The sequence below is a fragment of the Humulus lupulus genome, chromosome 1 (assembly GCF_963169125.1).
Source record: "Humulus lupulus chromosome 1, drHumLupu1.1, whole genome shotgun sequence".
In the NCBI taxonomy this organism is placed as follows: Eukaryota; Viridiplantae; Streptophyta; class Magnoliopsida; order Rosales; family Cannabaceae; genus Humulus; species Humulus lupulus.
The window spans coordinates 169,285,810-169,309,659 of NC_084793.1; the positions used below are offsets into that span (position 1 = coordinate 169,285,810).

The 23,850-nt window shown below is 34.7% G+C and overlaps 1 protein-coding gene across 1 annotated transcript; it reads left to right on the top strand.

Moving 5' to 3' along the window:
- The first annotated feature begins 219 nt into the window (after positions 1-219).
- LOC133800302 (calcium-transporting ATPase 10, plasma membrane-type-like) lies at positions 220-23,580 on the top strand. The gene is made up of 34 exons (XM_062238260.1): positions 220-567; positions 645-761; positions 851-905; positions 8,159-8,268; positions 8,374-8,505; positions 8,621-8,710; positions 8,914-8,983; positions 9,664-9,734; positions 9,831-9,914; positions 10,045-10,122; positions 10,206-10,277; positions 11,371-11,454; positions 11,537-11,619; positions 11,705-11,813; positions 11,927-11,982; positions 12,334-12,376; positions 12,469-12,552; positions 12,725-12,862; positions 13,568-13,633; positions 13,716-13,814; positions 17,729-17,839; positions 18,262-18,432; positions 18,992-19,051; positions 19,333-19,497; positions 19,607-19,723; positions 20,050-20,148; positions 20,251-20,388; positions 20,463-20,563; positions 21,591-21,636; positions 21,722-21,856; positions 22,467-22,574; positions 22,665-22,756; positions 22,908-23,008; positions 23,190-23,580. Exons 1-34 carry the CDS (start codon positions 403-405, stop codon positions 23,192-23,194), a joined length of 3,255 nt encoding a protein of 1,084 aa, XP_062094244.1. The 5' UTR covers positions 220-402; the 3' UTR covers positions 23,195-23,580.
- Positions 23,581-23,850: the final 270 nt, after the last annotated feature.

Genomic DNA, 23,850 nt, shown 5'->3' on the forward strand with positions numbered 1-23,850 from the left:
ACTCACACTTGACTTTCTTAATTGTTTTTTTGCCCTGTTTTCACTGTTAGACTGTCTAATTTGTTCTTAATCAACTGTTATACTGTCTTCTATGCCCTAAGTTTAAAAAATAAAATACAAAAGTAAATATATATTTAAAAAAAAAGTGAATTCAAAATATTAGATATTTTATTCTGCGGAAAAAATAGATATTTTAAATCACTACATGAACAGGTGAGGGGATGGGATCGGGTTTCTTTTTTTCTTTTTTTTTTGGCAGCCCTAGAAGTTTCCTTTTATGCGAGCGATTAAGGGAAGTCGATCAGTGAGGGAGTGTGATTGAGAAAGGTAATGAATGAGTGTGATTAGGCAGAAACTAACGGTGCCATCTTTCCTGCGACAGAGTTATTGGTAGTATCGGCGATGAGTAACTTGAAGGGGTCGCCGTACCGCCGGGCCAATGACGATGTGGAGGCCGGAGGTGCTCAGTCTGCCGACTTGGAAGACGACGACTCATCCTCCTCCTACGGTGCTTTCAACATTACCAGCACTAAAAATGCTTCTGTCGACCGTCTCCGCCGATGGAGGGTATCTTATTCATTCAACCTCATTATACTTTTTGCTTTATGAGATTTGTTTTTTATTTTTTTAATTTTTTTTTTCAGCAAGCGGCGCTTGTGCTGAATGCTTCTCGTAGATTCCGTTATACACTAGATTTGAAAAAGGAAGAAGAGAAGAAGCTAATATTGAGGAAGATAAGAGCTCATGCACAAGCCATTCGAGTAACTTAAATCTTAACAAGTACTTGGTTAATGTAAATTTTGTTATCTAATGTGTTTTATTTGTCTAACCAGTGATTCTTTTGTATTAGGCTGCATACCTTTTTAAAGCAGGAGCAGGAGCAGTTGCAGAACAAGAAACCAATGGTACTTTCCTTTGCTTTTTTGTTTATTTTACCCTTAATATATTTATATTTATATATATAAATTATATTATTATTAATTATAATGTCAATTTACTATGGATTTCTTCACGTTAATTTTGTCAATTTACTATGGTTTGTCTGGAATCATTTTTTCCCATGCCATGGAATTTGTTGCTGAAATTTCAAATTTTCTGAGGAATTGAATCGGTGTGATTATCAGATGCAGATGCTGATTTGTTCTTGACACTGCCGAATTAATAGGATAGAAAGTTTAGAAACCAAGCCTTAAATCTGGTAACTGCTGAAAATAATAAAAAGGAAATACAGCCCAATAAAATCGAATATGTTCTTATCTTAAAAAAGAAAAAAACAAACTACAAAAGTAAACTCTTTTGTTTCCTGGAATCACCCTATCAGTCCGCACTCCTCGCAAGCGGGACTAACTTCCCATCTTCTCTACTCATTTCTTTAAAACCCATTTGTAGAGAGCTTTGTCAAAATTTTGGCAGCCTTCTTGGTTGTACGAACACAGGGAACGCACAAGGTTCAATTTTCATTATTCTCCTTAATACAATGCTATCAACCTCAACATGCTTTTTCCTTTCATGATGAACTCGTTTATGAGTAATATTAATTGCAGCTTTATTATCTTAACCACGTAATAGAGAGCTTGGAAACTTCTTAAACTACAATAACTTTCAAACTTCATTTGTTGCGGTCGAAAACTCTGCTTCAACACTACTTCCAGCAACCAGTGTTCATAAAACCTTCTACTCTAGTATGATTATATTTTTCAAAAAATGGTCCCTTGACTCGCACAATAAACAACAAAAGTTGAAAGATGCATCTAGTTTAGTTTAATTTGAGAAAGGTAAATGAGATTTCCCACTACGCACTGGTATAACCTTATTAGCTAGATATTTTGTGATTGTTCTGTAGGTGTGTTTTTTTAACATGCAACCCAATATTCCAGATTTTATGTGAGATTGATAGACCTAGTATGCTGTTAGCTACTTTCATTTTGGAGAAGTATCTCACACTTTGCACGTCTTTTATATTAAATTCTGATGTAAGCTTCTTCATTGTCCCCATTTTTGCCTTGTCAACTCTAGTGAAGATTATGTCATTAACATAGACACTAAACATAGCTATGTCTCATGAGTACGATCCATGTGAGATTGCTGATACTCAGTTATTGAATAAGCGTTGTGTTAGACCCTCAGTTAGGTACACCTACTTTAGACGTGCATGGCAGCAGTAGAGGATTTTTGGTTTTATTGCTATTTTGTTTAAAAGACAGTTGAGTGCTTTAGTAAATTGGTGAGGTGTTTTGTTTTAATTGACTTGTCATTTCTCCTTGTTTCTATTGGTTGGCTAATTAGGAGATATGTTAGTCTTAACCTTTAAATTAGAGACTTAGTCTTTTGATAGGTATTGATTATTTTTTGTGATTTTTTAGAGTAAAACTTAATTTGGGAGTTTCTTCAAGTGTTCTTGAATAACTTGGAATTATAATTTCTTCATAATATCAATAAGAATATCAATTCATAGTTCTTTCAAGAATTGAATTGTGTACTAGGCTCTATCAAATTGGTATCAACGTGTTCAACTTGGGTAGGAAAATTGAGGTGAAGGGCAGTAAAGGCGGCTCGGACAAAGGTAACCCCATTGAAGACATCAGGAGACCATGGAATCAATGATTGGGGTTGTGGTGGAGAAATTGGCCACGCAAATGCAAAGTTTGAGAGAGGAGATGATGCTGCTAATGGAGAAATTTCTCAAGAGCCATCAAGAATCCTCCAAGAACTCACTTGAAGTTCCAGCCACTCCCACAAATTCGCACGCTGGTAAGTTAGTCCTTAGTTCTAGATTCGAGGGGATGGGGCATCCTGCAAAGACCTCTACTTCCATCCACAACATGGAGTTCTGCCGGGATTTTTCTCTGAGAAGGCTAGAGATGCTAACTTTTGATGGCATCAATCCCGAGTTCTAGATTCTGGAGACGGAGAGGTATTTCTCCCTTCAATGATTTTCCAATGAAGGAAAGATGGAAGTCACAATGATTGGGCATGAAGGGAAATCAATGGGAGAATAGGTGGAGACCAATTGTGTTATGGGAGGACACGCATTTATTGATACTTAATAAATTTAGAGGGACTCAACATGGCTTGTTGCATGGGCAATTCTTTGCTTTTCATCAAGATGGGGTTGTTGATGAGTAGTGAAGTTTTTGGAGTTGCTCGCCCCCTTGGTGGCATTACGAATGTGGTTGCACAATCAATTTTTGAGTGGTTTCAAACACACTTCATGAGGAACTGTGATTTTTTGAACCTGACACATTGAATAAGGCCATGTGTTTTGCGTTGAAAATTGAAGACACTCGAGGGTATTAATTGAATTAAATTAGGTTTTTCTTGCTATTCAGGTCGAATTGAGGATCCTATTTTTCTTAATGATGTTTTGGAAACCTACGAGTCGATTTTCCAAGCCCCTTAAGGACTACCACACCCTAGATAGCAAGAGCACGCTATAGTCCAACAAGATGGTACTTCCCTTGTTAATGTGCGTCCCTTCAGGTACATAGTTCCAAAAGGTAGAGATAAAGCGATTGATTCAGGAGATGTTGCAATCTGGGATTATTTAGGTGAGTCAAACCCCATTTTCCAATCCCGTTCTTTTGGTCAAGAAGAAAGATGGATTGTGGCGTTTTTGCATCGACTATAGAGACTTGAATAGAGTCATCATTCCGGAGAGGTTTCCAATCCCCGTCTTTGATGAATTATTGTATGAACTTCATGGCGCACAAATATTTTCAGAGTTGGATTTAAAGTTGGGGCAACACCAAATCTGAGTCAGGGTTGAGGATGTACACAAGACGACTTTTTGAACTCATAATGGCCATTATGAGTTTTTGGTAATGCCTTTCGGCCTTACGATTTCAGTCGCTATTGAACAATATTTTTTGCCTTTTTTTTACTTAAGTTTGTCTTGGTATTTTCAACGATATTCTGGTGTATAGCAATGGCGAAACAACCCACAAGAAGCATTTATCACTAATATTTCAGGTCCTACAACAATACCAGCTCTATGTCAACTAGAAGTGTGATTTTGGCAAATGCCCAACTTGCTTATCTCAGGCACATCATTTCAGGTCTCGGTGTGTAGGATGATCTTAAGCCAAGTTGAGACAATGGTCAACTATGTAGTTCCACAAAACATTAGACAACTAAGAGGATTTTTGAGATTGACATGGTATTATCAAAAAATTGTGGCTGGTTACTCACATGTAGCTTGGCCACTAACGGAGCAGCTCAAAAAAGATAATTTTGCATGGAATGTTGCAACGGAGGACGCCTTCAATAAACTCAATTATGCCTGACCACAGTCTCCGTTCTACCTATGCTAGACTTCTCACAACCATTCATTATTGAGACACATTTGGATATGGCTTGGGAGTTGTGTTACTGCAAGGCTCTTGGCTAGTGGCGTTTTACCGCCATACTTTGGGACCAAGGGGGTGACAAAAGTCCCTTTATGAAAAAGAGCTTATGGCATTTGTGTTTATGGTTCTCAAGTGGCAACCCAATCCTTTGGGGAGGAAGTTTATAGTCTGCACCGACCAACATTATTTAAAATTTTTGTTGGAACAAACAATTGTTAATGTCAACGACTACTACCAGAAATGGATAGCCTAGTTGCTTTTGATAAGCTTTTTCTTAATTAGAATCTTCCTATCTCAAACACACAAATTACTGAATTTCCTCACAGAATTTTATTGATGAAGAAGCAAAAAGTTACATCCGCAAGCATTCGAGAAGATTGGGGCTCTCCTAACAACTGAGACTTCTCTGCAGATTTTCCTTATGCCCTCACTAATGACCACCCACTAATATATAGCTTATGGTGTATAACATTCCTTGACACATCAACTACTCAAAACTAATACACATTAGCCTATTTACCAATTGAAGATAACAACTTCACAAGTAATTAAATGCCTTAATACAATACTAGTCAAGCCTACTTGGCTTTCTTTCTTTGGTACACAAATTGGACCCAGGGCAAGCAACAAAGTTCCAGATGCCTTGTCCTGCAAGCTCGAAAATATGGAGTGTGGCCCCATACAATTACCTCAATGGAAGTAGTGGGATACATTGAAGCGAGAATTACAGGAAGATCTCATTATAAAAAACATCATGAATGAGCTACGAATACAACACCAACATTACAATTTCACTTTGGAAAATGGCATTCTCTCCTACAATGGATATATGTCATGCCATGGATGAAATAAAAGATTATATCGGTGGATATATCCGAGTTTTATAGGAAAATTGGAGTAACGGATAACTTTTCAATCGAAAAAATCTTTCTGTCAAAAATCTCCCAAATGTCGGAGAAATATCAATAGGAAATTGATCTCTCTAAAATTTTCTAATTAAACAGTTTAAAAAATCCAATATATCATTGAAATATCGGTATTTCGCACCAATATTTAGTTGAATTTTTTGAAGTTTGTTTTTATTTATATAAAAAAATTTGAAAAATGTAGTTTTTTTATAGAATATTATTCGTGTCTTAATGTGTTTGAATAAGAAGAATCTCAAAATAGTAGATATTTGAGATGAAAATTCGAGTTATCATGTTTAATTAAAAATAAGTAAATATAAAATAATTGGATAAAATCATATATATAAAGTAATGTTTACTAAAAAAAGACAAGAATCTTGTATAAACTTATAATCTCTATTCTTCCTTATTTTGTGTATTTATTATTTTACTGAGTTTTTATTTATTTAAACAAATATGTGAAATATTTTTTTTTTAATTTTTTGAAATTTCCATTGATTTAAAAAATCTTTCCTATATTTCCATAGAATTTAAGTGCCAATACTTGCATCGATATTGACATTTTCATCCTTTGTCATTCCACAACAATCCACCTTAAAACATGATATTCTAGCTGAGTTTCACAACTCTCCAATGGGTGGCCACTTAGGGGAAATAAAGACGTTACAATGATTAAAGGCTGAGGTGTATTGGTTGGCCATGAGAAGGGATGTATTGCAGTTTGTGTGCCTCTGCAATATTTGCCAGCAACAAAATTATAAAGCCACAACACTGGCTGGGCCATCTCATGGCCCATAAAGTTTGGGATGAACTTACAATGGACTTCATCGAAGGGCTACCTAAATTTGATGGACGGACACAAAATTGGCAGTAGTGGACCGATTAACCAAATCTGTTCATTTTATCAACCTCAAACACCTTTTTACAGAAGCTTTCGTAGCAAAAACTTTCTTACAAGAGGTGGTACGTTTACATGGAATTTTCCTCAGTCAATCATCTCTAATAGAGATTGGATTTTCACTAGTAATTTTTGGAACAAATTATTCAAACTCCAGGGCACCATTCAAGAAATGTACTGCCTAACACCCACCAATTGATGACCAATCAGAGGTGGTAAAGTGCACTTTGGAGACCTACTTGAGATGTTTTTCTAATGGAAAGGTGTGGCAGTGGTCCAAGTGGCTCGCTTGGTCGGTATATTGGTGTAACACCTCCACTCATTCTGCTATGAAGTGCCCCCCATTTCGAGCTCTATATGGCCGTGATCCCCCTCCCTAGATTTGGTACAATATTAGTGCATCCCTGGTTTCAGTAGTGGACACCTTGTTGGAAGATAGAGATGCCATCATTGACGACCTAAGGATGCATTTATTCCGTGCCCAGCAAAAAATGAGACAACATGTAGATTCTAACTGCCGTCATGTGGATTTCGAAGTGGGAGATATGGTTTTTTTCAAGCTTAGGTGGTATCGATAAAAGTCTTTGGCCAATCGAAAGTATGAGAAGCTAGTTGCAAAGCTCTATAGACCATATTGTAGCCTACCAACTTGAACTTCCAAGGACAGCCACAATCCACCCCGTCGTCCGTGTTTCCCAGCTAAAGAAAGCACATCACATTGCAATGTCTTCGACCACTCTTCCCCCCCAACTATCCCCTAACTTGGAGTTAATTGTCGTACCTGAAAGGGTGGTTAATGTCCGACAAAACACCATCGAGGGGTCGGGAACCCGTAAAGTTCTCATTCAATGGAAGTCACTACCTGATTTTGAAGCAACTTGGGAGGACTACGAGATGATTAACAATTAGATCCCTGAGTTTCACCTTGAGAACAAGGTGAAAGTGTGGAACGGGGGTATTGTTAGACCGCTGGTTAGGTACACGTACTCTAGGTGTGCAAGGCAGCAGTAGAGGATTGTTAGTTTTATTGCTCCTTTGTTTGAATGACAGCCAGGTGCTGCGGTTAGTTGCTGAGGTGTTATGTTTTAATAGAGTTGTCATTTCTTTTTGTTTCTATTGGTTGGCTAATTAGGAGATATATTATTCCTAGCCCTTAAAAAAGAGAGACTTCTTTGGATGGGTATTGAGTCATTTTTGTGATTTCTTATAGTAAAACTTACTCTCGAGTTTCTCCAAGTTTCCTCGAATAACTGAGAATTGTAATTTCTTCATCTCACAGCAATAAGATTACCTATTCACAGTTCTTTCAAGAAAGAACTGAACTGTGTACTAGGCTCTATCACTTTGTGAATCCATTAATTATGCCCTAGGCTACTCTTAAAGCCCAAGAGGTATGTCCATCTATATGTCTTTTCCTAAATCTCAGTTAAAAGAAGTGTTTCTCACATCCAGTTGCTGAAGAGGCCAATTTAACTTGGGGTACGTTTGCTTGGATACTTGGGAGTAATGAAAACATATGATTGAAAATAAGAATAGGAATGCAATGCAATAAAATTTAATATGAGTAAAATAAAATTAATAATTTTTTTGTGCATGAGAATGACCTTTCCATTTGTTTTTGGCCATTCCACCAAAATGGTGGAAAAGCCATTCTATTGGAATGCTGTTCCAATGCTTTCTAATCAAACATAGGAAATGAATGAAAATGGATTCCTTCCCCCAACCAAATGGTGCCCAAGTAGCTAAGGATAATTGGACATGAATTTTATTTATTTTGGCAACTGGTGAAATGTTTATTATTTTGGCATTGATGTTGATTATTGTATGCTTATGCTTGCTTGTTAATCCTTTGTTGTGCGAGTTGTGTGCATTTTGTATATAATTTATGCTCCTTTTAGGATTGGTGCGATTGGTCTTTATATGGATATTTTTCTCCTTGTCAGTTATGGTCTTTTAATTCTTTCCTAGTTTTCACATTTGTGATTGTTTTTTTTCCCTGCTATTAGGAGATGTAAAAAAACCACCTCCAGATGGTGGTGATTTTGGTATTGGACAAGAGCAACTTGCTGCAATGACAAGGGATCATAGTTTACCTACATTCCAAGAATATGGAGGGGTACATGCAAACTAAAGAATTATCATTGTGTATTTTGTCATTTGTTTAGTGATATCGTCCAACCCTATGCTTCTTTTTTTCTTCTTCATGTAATTTTTAATTCAGGTTAAAGGGGTAGCAGAATTAATTAAAACAAATGTAGAGAAGGGAATCGATGGGGATGATGAAGACCTGCTAAAAAGAAGAAATGCATTTGGGTCAAACACATATCCTCGGAAAAAAGGCAGGAGTTTTTGGGTAATTTTTGTGCAACATTAAAATTTTGATAATCCTGCTTCTGAAAGAGGCCACTTTGTTCTCTTTTGGTTAGTAGTGGATTATTTGTAACTTTATTATATTTTTTGTCTCCTAGATGTTTCTGTGGGAGGCATGGCAAGATCTTACTTTGATCATACTAATGGTAGCTGCAGTGGCTTCCCTGGCTTTGGGTATTAAGAGTGAGGTGAGTATTCCTAGCTGCAAGTAGAATTCTCAGGTTTTTATTTTATTTTTTATTTACGGATAGAATTCTTAGCTTGATTCTAAGGTTTCCATCCTTTTTAGGTTTGACTTTTTCTCCCATGTAAAATTTGTTTGCTTAAATTTTTTCTGCTGCGTTACTTTGTTCTATTTTGTTTCTGAAACCTCCTTTAATTTTTAATGTAGGGTATAAAGGAAGGATGGTATGATGGAGGAAGCATTGCATTTGCAGTTCTTCTTGTTATTGTTGTTACAGGTATCAAATGACTTTTTGGGAACATTGTTTTTGATTCATCAATCATTGTTGTTTCATGTGTTTCTGTTCTTAATTATGGCTGTCCATCATTTTTTAAACGTCTTTTTCCCTTTTAACAAAACTTTTTAAACAGCTATTTTAATTTTTTTCTCTTATTTGTCTTAAGAGGAAGGTGTCCATTTTATTTGTTATTAATTTCTTAAAAGCACAGGATGATGTTGCTTCAGCTTTGAATGGCTATTTGTGTTTACCACACGGGTATTTTGTACCACCATGAAAAAAGTTTATAATCCCTGGGTGTATGGTGTATGGTATTTTTTAATTAGTTTATTTTGTAATGGCGCTGTCCAAGAGGCATATATTTTTACATAATATTTATATTAGAAACTTTAATGCGTCGAAGGATTGTATGAACAAATTATGACGGCATAATAATATTTATATTAGCCCCTTTTCCTTCTAATTCATATTTCATAATCAATTCTTAACATATTTAAGTAGAAGTCTTTTTTGTTGGAAAGACAACTTAGGGTTTGCTCCAGTTTTTGTGTGCATGATACTTGTCATCAGTCAGATGACAAGCTCAACTTTTTGATTCATTTAATCCTTTTTTTAATTGAATATTTTAAACTTTTAGTGGAATAGATTTATTCTCACTATTGATTTTCTTTATTTTGCAGCTATTAGTGATTACAGACAGTCGCTTCAGTTTCAAAATTTAAATGAGGAGAAGAGAAACATACATTTGCAGGTGACTTCTTATGCTGCAAATAAGTGCCATGCCTTTCTCCAATGCTTTTTGGATCTATGTATGGATTTCTTATTTATTTATGGTACATAACAACAGGTCATTAGAGGCGGCAGAAGAATTGATGTTTCAATTTATGATCTTGTTGTTGGTGACGTAATACCTCTGAATATTGGTAACCAAGTATGTTTGCTGTGAATCTTGCCATACGCTTTTTTTTTTTAATTATAATTTCTATGTCTATATATGTTTCTTTATTTTTTATTTTTTCTGAACTGCAATATAGACTGATGTGTTTTGTTTTGTATGATAGGTTCCTGCTGATGGTATTCTAATCTCTGGTCATTCACTCGCAATAGATGAATCTAGCATGACTGGGGAAAGCAAAATTGTGAGCCTTGTTTCTGTTTTGCTGTCTAATTTTTGTGCTCTAAACATATTTCTGTATCAGAGCTGAACTATTTTCTGTTTCAGGTTCATAAGGACTCTAAAGAACCATTTCTAATGTCTGGGTGTAAAGTAGCAGATGGAAGTGGTACGATGCTGGTAAAGTTTTGTCTTATATATTATTAAATGTATTTTAGACAGACTTGTTCTTTCTAGCATGTGTATTCTTCTAGTTTTTTTCCTTCACATTTTGATATTTTGATGCATGGACAATTGTATGTCATTCAGGCTTTTAATATTGTTTTGGTAATATTCTAACTTATTTGTTAGTACGAGATGACAGCTAGACTATGCTTTCAGTTATATTAACTAGGTCTAGGTGGGCTGGCTTGGATCCCAACAGTTAGATTTGTTGGGCTGTATAGCTGTAAAGAAGTAATATTTTTAGGCTTAATGAGATAGAATTATGTTTTGGGTTTGTGGTTGATTGATGAGAAAGATATTAGAGTTTTTTTCCTCTGATCTAGTAAGAGATTCGATTTGTTTTTGCAGTTTAATATGTATGTACCCACACGCACACACATATATTAAGTACAACTTATCCTCCATTCTGATAGGACTCACATAGCAAGAACACAAGAAAAGGCGAGAGATAGGAATGGAGAATAATTGAATTCAATTAAGGGAACACTGTTACACCATGTGTTTGAGAGACCTGGACTCTCCCAGCACAAAGCTCTATGAAATCAATCACAAAAATCACCACCTCCTTCTCTAACAGAACTGCTTACACTTGCAATGTTCTCAAATAAGACTATTCCCCTGCACTACAATCTAAAGGAAAAGGCCAGGCTGTACTACAACCCAATAGACAGGAATAGACAAAAGCAACCCTAGGAGATAAGCACATCTTTTTCCAGCTTCCTATTACTCCTTGCATATATGTAAATCTTTCATTTTGTTTTACTAACTGCTTCTGACCTTATCTATGGTCTAGGACCTTTTCTGCTGCTTCTGTTCTGCTATAGGATTTATTCTTGAAAACAATTATGATACTTTGACATCTCAAATTATCTTTCCGTTTCATTCTTGGTTTACGCTGTAGTAATTTCATGAGCTCAAATCCTGACGAAATCCATGGAAGTTAACCATAATGTGTCTTCTTGGTGGTCTTTTGACATTGTTGGGATTATTTTCAAGCACATGCATGTCTATAAAATATACTTTATTTGATTCTTTTTTCTTGTCCCAGGTCACAAGTGTTGGAATTAATACTGAATGGGGATTGCTCATGGCTAGTATTTCAGAGGACACTGGTGAAGAAACACCTTTGCAGGTACGTTTTTCCCTTCTTTATAGTAGTGTTAGACTTTCTAGTTTTGCACCTCTTGTTTACCCATTCGATGGCTTTTTGATAGGTACGCTTAAATGGGGTTGCAACATTCATTGGAATTGTTGGTCTCACAGTAGCTTTTGCTGTTTTGGTTGTCCTTCTGGTCAGGTAAATCTTCACTAGTCTCTGTCTCTCTCTCTTAGTATCTAATAATAGAATTGGTGTGTCTGACTGCATATATTGCACTTTGCAGATACTTCACTGGGCATACAAAAAATGTAGATGGTACTAGTCAGTTTATTGGAGGGGTGACTAAAGTTGGTGATGCTGTAGATGGAGCCATTAAAATTGTTACTGTTGCGGTATGCCTATTTTGATCAGACAGATGTCATTCATGTAGATATACATATAAACACAGATGTTTACTAATACACAACTTTTTGTAATGTGTTTGAGTTATACTGCATTGTTTCAGGTCACTATTGTTGTAGTTGCGGTTCCTGAAGGGCTTCCATTGGCTGTTACTTTAACGTAAGTGTGCCTAACCTATGTAAAATAACTTCATGGTTTTATTATAGTTCAATTTCAATACATATTATTACTTTCTTCTATTAAATGGGAAACTGAGAACAGAAAGTATTTGTACACTAATTTGGTCCATCTCTATTATTTGTTAAGCGTTATTGAAATGGTATGCCTAGTAATTAGGATTGGTAACTGTATATTTGTTTTGTGCCAGGTGATTGATATGCAACTTGTCACAGTTTATCATTTATCTTTTGTGAATTTTCATTAGCATATTTTTTCAAGCTCATTTCCATGTCAAGTGTTTCCTTTTATCTTGGCATCTAATTTTTTATTTTGATTCTTTCTTATGCGCAGTCTTGCATACTCAATGAGGAAAATGATGGCAGATAAAGCCTTGGTATGCGTTGCTTTTATTTTTTTACTCAAGTTTCATTTGCTCTTGGGTCTTTGGTGTATACATTAATGTGGTATAATGGGTGTAAACTGCAGGTTCGAAGGCTTTCTGCATGTGAGACAATGGGTTCTGCAGAAACCATCTGTAGTGATAAGACTGGAACCTTAACTCTAAATCAGGTTCGGATGCCTGTTTTTTTCTGCTTTCTGTGTGGGTAGCGAAAATGTACAATTCACTAAAAATTTCTCGTCCACATGAATTCTTTTCCTGATCAGAATAATTTCACTCTATATATTGTGTGCACACAAATATGCAGACTTCACTGAAACTTATTTTTGTGGCTGGTTATAGATGACTGTTGTTGAGGCCTATGTTGGTCCGGAAAAAATTGCTCCTGCTGATAACAAGTCACAGTTGTCTCCAATGCTGTCTTCTTTACTTTTTGAAAGTATTGCTCAGAATGCGAATGGTGGTGTTTTTGTACCGGAGGTAATCAGAGTATTTATTACTTATTATTTGCCATATTGAATTTAAGCAAAAATGCTTCCAAGTTTGCAAAAAAAAAAAAAACTAAAACTAGGCCCTAGTTTTTCAATTCAATATGGTATCTCTTGAGTCTGTTTTTGGTCAAACTGATTTTTTTAAAGATCTAAATGGTCTTATTTTTAACGCCATAATATATGTAAAATCTATTTAGAACTTTATTATTAATACAAAATAATAGTAAAAAGCATAATTATTTAAGATAGAAATGTTATTTTAATTAATTTAAAACCTAAAATTAAAAACAGAAATTCATGTTTTTAGGTTTCTTAAATAAAAGAATAACGTAACTAAAAATAAATTTAATTTATTTAGATTTCTTTGTTTCAAACTTTATACTTTTATAGGTTTTTAATTTATTAAAAATGATCTTAATTATTTTAGTTTTATTTGTATTAATAACTTTTTTATAAAAAATATTAAGGTATTTAAGTTGAGGATATTCAAGTCCTTAAAAAATTGTTTACTAAAAATGGACGTAGTACCAATTTTGACTAAATTGAAAAACTAGTTGTTGTAGTTTTTTTGGAACCTAGAGGCAAATGTTGTATTTCACTCAAAACCAGATGTCAAAATGGTATTTTCTCTTATTTACTATGGGTAGTTATGTTTGAGGAACTAACAAGGTGCATGCTGCCTATTCATCTGTAGGGTGGGGGTGAAGTAGAGGTTTCTGGATCACCAACAGAAAAGGCCATTATTTCCTGGGGAATTCAGGTCAATTTTTGTAAGCTAATTTCCTTTACCGTTTTATACATATTACTTTTATTAATATTATTTTATTATTATTGGTTTGCAGTTGGGAATGAATTTTGAAGTTGTCAGATCAGAATCTACAATTCTTCATGTTTTCCCATTCAGCTCAGAGAAAAAGCGAGGCGGTGTTGCAGTTAAACTTGTAAGTTACTTTTTTTAAGGGTTCCTTGGCAAAATGACTTATTTTTTAAGTTCATTTTGTATTATAGCCTAGTTTTGATAATTCTTTGCAAAATGATCACTGACAATTTAGAGAGCTAGTAAAATTTTTTATACAGGCCTTTGCAAAAAATTATCAACAATAGGTCAGAATACAAAATTACTTGAAAAAATAGGCTAGTCTCACCAATTTTTTTTAAATATAATTATAATAAACAAGGATGTATTGATAAAAGATTTAATAAATAATCTGAGATACAACCTAAATGCCGGTATGACAAGCTGCAATCTAAACCAGCCTACAGTACGAAACACATTAACCCACAGCTGCCAATCACACAGTAGCATAGAGAAAGATAAATCATTGAAATCCTTACTCTTTGAAAATTAGTGACCCAAAATTTAACATGATTCCATAAAACTCCCTCGTCTTCTGTCATTGAAAATCCTACAATTTCTATAAAAATTTTCAAGGTACTTGTGACTAAGCGCATTTGCATTTGCTTCCCAGGGATTAAGAACTTATGCTTAGCCTAGAGAACCCATGTGCATGTGACATGTTGTGTAACTCGGACTCTAAGCTCACAACATATCACAATAATTTTGCATTGCTTCTTATGCTAAATACATACATGTTAAATTAGTATGTCGCTATCTAGAGCACTTGCATTTCCCACGTTTCACACTATATTATGATTTTTCATGGACAAGATATCTTACGTTGTTTGAAGGGCTGGGTTGGAAAGGTATATCTCTCCTTATATGATTGATTAGCTTGAGAGACCTTTTGAAGAGCAAAATTCAGGAGGGCGTATTTTTATTATTGTAATGGGGATAAGTCCCCGGGACTTGATGGCTTTTTACAAAGAAAATTGGGAGGTTATTAAAGGAGAAGTGTTCGTTGAGTTTGAGAGGGATGGGTAGTAAATGGAGTAACTTACATTTGTTTGATTCCCAAGAAGGTGAATTCTTGCAGCTTAAAAGACTTTAGACCAACGAGTTTGGTGACCAGTCTGTACAAGATTATCTTAAAGGTGCTGTCGTTGAGGTTGAAAGAAGCTTTTAGTGAAACAGTAGCAGAAACTCAGTGCTTTTGTTGCTGGTAGACAAATATTAAATGGTCTTTTAATTGCTAAGGAGTTGGTGGAAGAATATAGGCAGAAGATTAAAGAGGAAGTAATCTTTGAAGTGGATTTTGAGAAAGCCTATGATCTTGTTGAATGGAGGTTTTCGGTTTTGTGATGGATTAAAAGAGCTTTGGGAGGAAATGGCGGAAGTGGATAGAAGAGTTCTTGAGATCTGTTCCTTATTCAACATTCATTAATGAGAGACTGAGGCGTAAGTTTTGGGGGTCTAGTGGATTAAGACAGGGCGATTCATTATCATTTTTTCTTATTTACTCTAGTGGTGGTTAAGGCAAAGGAAGTGGATTTGATACATGGTTTAGAGTGGGAAGAGGCAAAATTGAAGATATTCATTTACAATCTGCGAATGATTCACCATTTTTCTAGAAGCAAAATGGGAGGTAATAGAAAATTTGGTGAAGTTATTACAAGCTTTTGGTGCTTTTTCGAGGATTAAGATATTAATATGAACAAGAGTAGTTTATTGGGGATTAATGTGGATGATACATGGTTAGAGAATAAGACAAATCATGTAGGGTGCTTGGTGGGAAATTTGCCCTTGATGTATTTGAGAATGCCATTGAGAGGTAAACCAAGGAAAGCAAGTTTTTGGGAATCGGTAAAATCGGTAAGGTTACCAAAAGACTTCAAGGTTGGAAACATGCTTATTTATCTAGAGGAGGAAGGGTTGACCTTACACAATTTGTGTTATGTTCAATATAAATATTCTACCTATATTATTTAAAGTCCCTTTTAAAGTGGTGGAAGAATTAGAGACATTAATGAGGAATTTCTTTTGGGAAGGAGGAGATTTTGGAGGAGGTGAGCCAATGGGACACAAATTCAGGTTCTAATATGACATGAAGCCCTTCGAAAGGAATAGTGTTATGCTATGTGATAAGCAACCAGTGCTGTTTGTAGGAGAAAGCCTAAGTAGACTAGTTGGTTGATGGTTTTAATTGTTACTTTTGTTTTCAGTAATTTTGGTAGGATTGCTTAGTTGTCATGTAATAATAGGCTGCAAGCTATTTAGTAGGATTGCTGAGTTTTCATGTAATAATAGGTTGTGGTTAGTCTTTGATATGGCTATAGAAATGTATTCAAGGGTCATGGGATTAGAGAGTTGGGGGGTGCAGAAATTAGGAGAGTTTAGACTCATTGTGGAGAGCCCAATCCTCTTGAAAGGTTGGAAGGAATAGGAGAGTACAAGCCTCTCGAAAGCTTGTAAATGTGTACTGTTATCATTTCAATAAAGATTTCTTTGAGGGATTACAGCAATTGGTGTTGTGAGATTGATAGTTAGATTCTCGCTTATCACTGTGGTGAGTTTTTAAGACTGGTGTCTTTTAAAGTCGGTAATGGAAGGACTATGAGGTTTTGGGAAGATGTGTGGATTGGGTCTGGACTGTTAGCAACTAGTTTTCCAAATCTTGTTAGGATTTGCTCAAAAAGATATCACTGCATCTCAGATTTTTAAGGAGGAGGAGGAGAGGAGGTTAGCTAGAATTTCTATTTTCTCATAACCTTAACCCTAGAGAAAAGTGGGAGGAAAGAAAAATTTGGAGAGAAAAGTGAAGAGTGGAAAAAAAAAATGTTTGTTTGGTTGGAGAGAAAAGAGGATGGAAGAGAAAATGGGTGGAAAAAAAAATTAGTATGGCCCACCAATTTTTGTTCTTCCAAAAATGGGGAGAAAAGTGGAGAGAGTTTTTTACTATATACATGGCAATAAAATTTCCAATTTACCCTTATTTTTAATTCAAAAAGATTTATACAAAATTATTCAATTTTAATTTCACTTTTATTTTATTTTCTTTCCTTTCCCTCCTTCCAACCAAAGAAGTTAAGAGAAAGACATTTCTTTTCTTTCACTCGTATTTTCTATCTCTTCAATTTTTTCTATCCTCCCATTTTTCTTTCCTCCATACCAAACACAGGGTAAATGGTAGGAAATCCCAAATTTGATCCGACTATTGGAGAAGTTGGGAAATAGGAGGTTATGCAGATTGTTGGTTGACTGCAGGGTATGGTTGGGTGATAATTCTGAATTTTTCTCATGTAATTTTGCTTTTGATACTTTGAGGAGTGTGGAGGAGGATGAAGATATTCTATGGGCCACACAACTTTGGGAAATTGTTGCACTCCCCAAAGTAAGTCTTTTTGTGGCAATTGATGTGGGTTAGGGTGAACATTCATGAAGTGTTGCAGAGAAGAAGACCTTATATGTCTTTCTCACCGGGTTGGTGTGTACTTTGTAGAAATGAGAATGAAACAGTTGATCATCTCTTGTTACTCTGTACATTTTCAACAGAGATTTGGCGTAGGCTTTTGAAGGATTTAAAAGATTATTTGAAGAATGGAGTGATATGGAGAAGATATGGGATAACTATAAACAGAATGTAGCATTATGGCTGCATAATGATAGATTTTAAAGACAATTCCTTTCTCAGCTTGGTTGCGAGATTGGAATTTTATCTTGTAGTTTTGGTTGGTTTCCTTTGATTGTTGGTTTGGGGATTTTATCCCTTTTTTACTTGTATTTTAATCTATGATCAATAATGCTAGTAGTTTTTCTTTTTCTTTTAAACTAGAAAAAGGAAAGAAAATTGCTCATTGTTCACTGTTTTAGGAATCATGAATGATTAAATTGTTCATTGTTGCATGTCATGAAGGAGAGTTTTGACTTATTAGTAAAAATCCAGAAATAACTGTAACTTGGTACTCATGGTAGAGTGATGTTTCTTATGTTTAACTTTCTCATTTATATTGTTTTCAGCCTGACTCTCAAGTTCATGTACACTGGAAAGGAGCTGCTGAAATAGTTTTGGCTTCATGTACGCAGTATATTGATGAGAGCAATCAGGCAGTAGCCATGGATGAAGAAAAGGTTTAATAATTTGGTTGCATTTTGAAGCTGCAATATTTTTTGTATATTTTTATGTATCACTAGCATATGGTTGGGGTTGGGGCTTTCTATTGCTTACAATATTACTAGTAAAAAGGTTGGAGTATTGCTAGTACATATTAGATGCTTCCGCACTCAGAATCTCATTTCATTGAATGTCTATGATAATATGCAGTTCTCTTAGACATTAGATGTTGAATTGTTTTTTCAAGTTTCAAAGTAGTTGGCGAGATCCTTAAACAGTGCAGATTTTTCTCTCAACCCTTCACCTTTTTCTTCCAGTTTGAATATCTTTGTGCTTCTCTCTAAAATTCCACTTACCATGTTGTGATGTTTTGGTTTCACTTCAAATATATTTTTCCCCTTTCAAATGAATTTTCTGCTAAAAATGTCTTTGTTTGCAGGTTCTTCATTTCAAGAAAGCTATTGATGACATGGCTGCAAAGGCTTTACGTTGTGTTGCTATTGCATACAGAACATGTGAGCTAGAAACAGTTCCAACTGATGAAGAACAACGATCTCGTTGGGCATTACCTGAGGATGATCTTGTTCTACTTGCCATAGTTGGTATCAAGGTATTGGGTTCTAGGAAGTAAAATTGGATAATGTTTCATGTCCTTGCTGCTTTTGGCCTTTTTTTTGAAGATTCCTCATGGAACCTACATAGGAATATGCTAGATTTTACTGCCCCTTAAAATAGTGTAGGGTTCAGTGAGATGTCAATTTGTCAAAAATAAAATCAAGCCAAAAATAGAAAAACACTCGCTCTTTCATGATGCTTTTCTTTCAATTTATAATATTCTCATACGCACTCTACTTTGACATTATATAATCAATGTGCACTTTTTAACTGTTGGCTAATCAGCGTTTCCTACATTTCTAGCTGATTGTATTACGCTTTTTATTTCACTCTATGAAAAATGTCCTTTTTTAGTGTGCTAATATTGTAGTAGATTTATAATTATTAAAATCTGACTATTTGATTTTACTCCCTGATTCTTGCAACTTTAAATGTCTGCAAGCACTGGTATTTTTTTTCACATTGGGTTTCCTGTTCATTTGCATTGTTTTTTATCTATTTTTTTATGTTGTACATTTTGTATTAGCTTCTAGCTCATGGATATTGCAATGCAGGATCCTTGTCGGCCGGGGGTTAGAAATGCAGTTGAACTATGCCAAAATGCAGGCGTCAAGGTATTCTTATGCAACTATCTTAAGTGCTTGACTTTATTGCTTTGAGGATACTTCATAGTCTTCGACCATAAAACTGTACTTGTTAATCACTGATCCGGTGTATAGGCATAAATATTTGGAAGTGCATGAAGTGCAAGCATAGTTTTATGCAGCCTGTTACTACTTACTAGTGCTCATTTAGCATGAGCTTATAGGTCAATTTGCTTTTATACTTTATGGTCAAACAATTTCTAGCACTGAAGGGTTTTTTTTATCGTATGAATTCTTGGGGAAATATGTAGGTACGCATGGTCACAGGTGATAATCTTCAAACTGCCATAGCAATTGCATTGGAATGTGGTATACTTGGTTCAGAAGCAGAAGCTACAGAGCCAAATGTCATTGAAGGAAAAGTATTCCGTACATATTCTGAGAAAGAAAGAGAAGATGTAGCTGATAAGATTACAGTATGATTTAGCTCTCTGGTTGTCACTCCATGTTATTGTTGCTATGTGTCAGAACCAATTTAGTTGTTTTGGCTAGTTCTAAATTAATGCTTTTCACCTCCAATTTTAGGTTATGGGACGTTCTTCACCTAATGACAAGCTTCTGCTTGTGCAAGCATTAAAGAGAAAGGGACGTGTTGTTGCTGTGACTGGAGATGGAACAAATGATGCTCCTGCACTACATGAGGTTCAGTATCAATTTTCATCGTTTTAGGCTCGTTTGTTTTATGCATCTCATCTACTTTTAGGCCACAATTAATACTTTATTACAGGCTGTAATAAGAATGCATTAAGGAATTCTCCATTGATATCTTTAATTACATAATTAAAACCGTTTTTTTGGTTGGCCGTACATTATTAGTGATATTGGGAAGGGGAAACACAATTGTTGATACCATTCTTATTCCTTCTCACTTTCTCCTGAATTTTTGGCAGCAAAGTTCTATGGTGTTTTAATATTGCTCTCACAATCTGCTGGTTTGTGTTGATATTTTTTTTCCCTGTTGAACTCAGGCTGATATTGGTCTTGCTATGGGTATCCAAGGAACTGAAGTTGCTAAAGAGAGTTCAGATATTATTATTTTGGATGACAATTTTGCTTCAGTTGTGAAGGTTAGCCCGCTACCAACCCACCCAGCCCCCTTTTTTTTAAAAAATAATTTTATTCAGTTTAAGACACTGATTTGTCTCTCTCGTTCTCTCTTCTGGATGTAGGTTGTTAGATGGGGCCGATCTGTATATGCAAACATTCAGAAATTTATTCAGTTCCAGCTCACAGTTAATGTTGCAGCACTTATTATTAATGTTGTGGCTGCTGTTTCCTCTGGTGGTGTTCCACTTAATGCAGTGCAGGTTGGTGTCCTTGTCCTGTATGTTTCTTTTGTGGTGCTGTTTTAGATGGGTTCAATTGTTATTTTTTGTTGCAGCTTCTTTGGGTTAATCTTATCATGGATACTCTTGGTGCATTAGCATTGGCTACTGAACCCCCTACTGATCACCTGATGCATAGACCCCCAGTTGGCCGAAAGTAAGTTTTCTCTACAAGTGTAGCTGTAGTTAGTTTATAACATAAAACTTAAAGTTAGAACTCTTGAAATATAATTGTCTAGTGTAGATTTTTTGGGTGTTTTTTTTATTACAAAAGTTTGAGTGGATGGTTGGAGTAGCGAGCTATGATTATCTGATGCAAGATTATTGAAATATGTGAATGTTAACCTGCTGTTGAAAATTGACAGTATTTTCCTGAAAAAACTTGGGTCTTGTTTGGTATTGTTTTCTGTTTTTTGTTTTAAAGTTGTTTTTAGAAAAGTTTTGTAGTTTGTTGTTTGGCTAATGTTTTCTAAAAACAATATTTTTAGTTTTATTTTTTAAAAAAATTTTAAATAAAAAATTAATAAATATATTTACAAAGATAAATATTTTAAAAGTTTGTAATAAATAATAGATAAAGTAATGTGATGAAAAATAAGGAAGAAAATTTGAATAAAGAGAAATTGAGAAGAGAGAAACTGATGCAAGAGAAAGTGATGAGAGAGAAAATAGCGAGAGAAAGTAATGTGAGAAAAAAATGAGGATATGGTTAGCGACGAGAGAGAACATGATGAGAAAATAAGGAGATAGATAATGATGAGAGAAAGTGAGGAGAGATAAACTAATGAGAGAGAAAGTGATGTCAAAATAAATAATGTGAGATAATAATAATTAAAAAAAATGATTTTTGAAAAAAAAATGGACTAACAAAAATTTGAGGACAACAGAAAATAATTTTTTGTTCTCAAATTTTTCTATTTTTTATTACTTTGTTTTTAAAAATTGTTTTATGAAAACAATGCCAAACATTTGTACTTGTTTTCAAAAAACAATTTTAGCTTTTAAAATTAAAAAAACAGATTTTTAGTTAAAGAGTCGAACACCCTCTTAACTTTCATTTTATTGACCTAAAATTTTTAGCTCTCTACTTGACTCTGACTGGATGTTGAGAAACAAGTCATATCTGGTGTGACTACTCTTTCACCATCTGCTGTGTAAATAATGATGCCTTTTTACTTTTCCAGAGAACCTCTTATAACAAATATCATGTGGAGAAACTTGCTGCTCCAGGTAGACTTGATTTTAATTTTTTTTTCCCAGTCTTTTTAATGCCTGGAAAATACAATGACAATATTGTTTGGATGCCAAATGTCAGGCGTTTTATCAAGTCACTGTCTTGCTTATCCTCAATTTCCGTGGTACGAGTTTATTGAACTTGAAACACGATAACGTTGCACACGCTACTAAATTGAAGAATACCCTGATATTCAATGCGTTTGTTCTTTGCCAAGTAAGTCCTCAACTCCCTGGTAGTGGTAGAAAAGGAAATTGCTAAATATATTTGTTAGATCTGTGTGATTTGGTCTTGGATTCTGTAAGTTTCATTTGAAGCAGAAAAGTTAAGACTAAAAGTGTATTTATTTTATCTGAAAAGAAGAAAAATAAAAGGCTTAAGAATACTGAGAATTGTTGCCAGTTAGTCAAGAATGTGCACACCTGGTTAAGAAGCACGTCTTAGAGTGCCATTCCGGTATGAATTCTTCTAATCTGGAGTTAACAAACCTGGATCCTCCGTTTTGTTTCAGTGCATAAAATTAAAAAAAATTACTAATACAGAAGCCAATAACTAACTTGATCATGGTGCTAAAATGCTACATTACATTGGTGTTATAAAATCGTCTTTGTACACGAATCGGTGTATTTGATGCCTTACTAGTGGGGAACTGATTTCAATACAAAAAAATTTCCCTTTTGAAGTCCTGAATAATAAAGTCCCTTCTAAAACTCATCTAAAAGTTTTTGGATGCCTAGCCTACGCATCAACACTCTTAAGTCATAGGAACAAGTGTTCTATATCTTTTATTCATATTTGATGGGAATAACCATTTTTTCTCTGGCAGATATTTAATGAGTTCAATGCCCGAAAGCCGGATGAATACAATATATTTGCAGGAATTACTAAAAACTACCTATTCATGGGAATTATTGCAATCACACTTGCTCTTCAGGTGATATTTTAGTGAACCTTAATCTGACTTGTTTATTGGGTGTTGTTCGACATAAAACCCACTTATAATTTACTTGCTGTGTCCCCTTAGATTGTTATTATCGAATTTCTTGGGAAGTTTACAACAACAGTCAGGCTGAATTGGAAGCATTGGTTGATTTCTGTCGTCATTGGTTTCATCAGGTTAATATTTATATTCATATTTTTCAATTAATGTTCTCAATGTTTGAAAGAGTTGAACTATAATTACGATGACAACAGTCAAATATGAAATTGACCATGATTTATTTGTAATCTAATCTTGATCGATTTTTGCTGCTTTTCTTTCGTTCAGTTGGCCTCTTGCTGTTGTTGGAAAGATGATACCTGTTCCCAAAACCCCTTTAAGTACTTTCGTTACAAGAAAGTTTCGACGGCGAAGAAATTCAAGAAGTGGTTTGTTTTCTTTTGCTTTCTGTTTTATCTTTCACCTTATTTCGCAAGACTAGTGTTTTTTTATCTCTCCAATTATATATCAGGATGAGAAGCATTACATGGCCAGATAATTTTATTTATTTATTTATATATTTGCCATATGGCGATTAATGGTACTTATTTTTTCTTCTTCTCTTTTCAGATTAGTGTGCAAGGGGAAAAAAGATCATGTTCTAAAGAATTTTGTGCGATTGGGGGTCATCTTTTGATGTGTTGTTGGTCCCATGGCACTCAATATCTTGTGTTGCTAATTGGTTATTACTTGGTTGACACCTACCTAACAAGGATAACACCAAAAATTACCTTACATTCTGTTTTTTTCTTTGTTGTGTTTTTATTTTTGGGTCATGTTGTGTACACATTTGTTTTCGAGGCATGTTTTGTAATCCTCGGTTTACGTTAGGTGAGTGCTGAGTGTCAATATGTAGATACTAATGATCTCTCAACACTCGAAAGCGTGATGCATTTCAATCTTGCGTTTTGTAATTTTCCTTATGAGGATCAAATCTCACCAATTTGCCTTTCACAAGTTATTTATCTCTTGTTATGTTGGAAAAAAAATGAAGTTTTTATATGTTGAGGAGATTAACAATACCATTCTTCGTGGAAACAAAATTTCGTTTCCACCTTTTCTATTTCTAAACTGTAAAAATTAAAAGTAAATGTTCATTTTATTCTACTTCGAGTTCTTTTTTCTAAATCAAAGTAATTATAATTAGGATGTTTATGTAAGCTAGTAGGTAATAATACAAAATTAATTTGATCAAATTCAGCGGATTATATTAATTTATTTAGATTGGTTA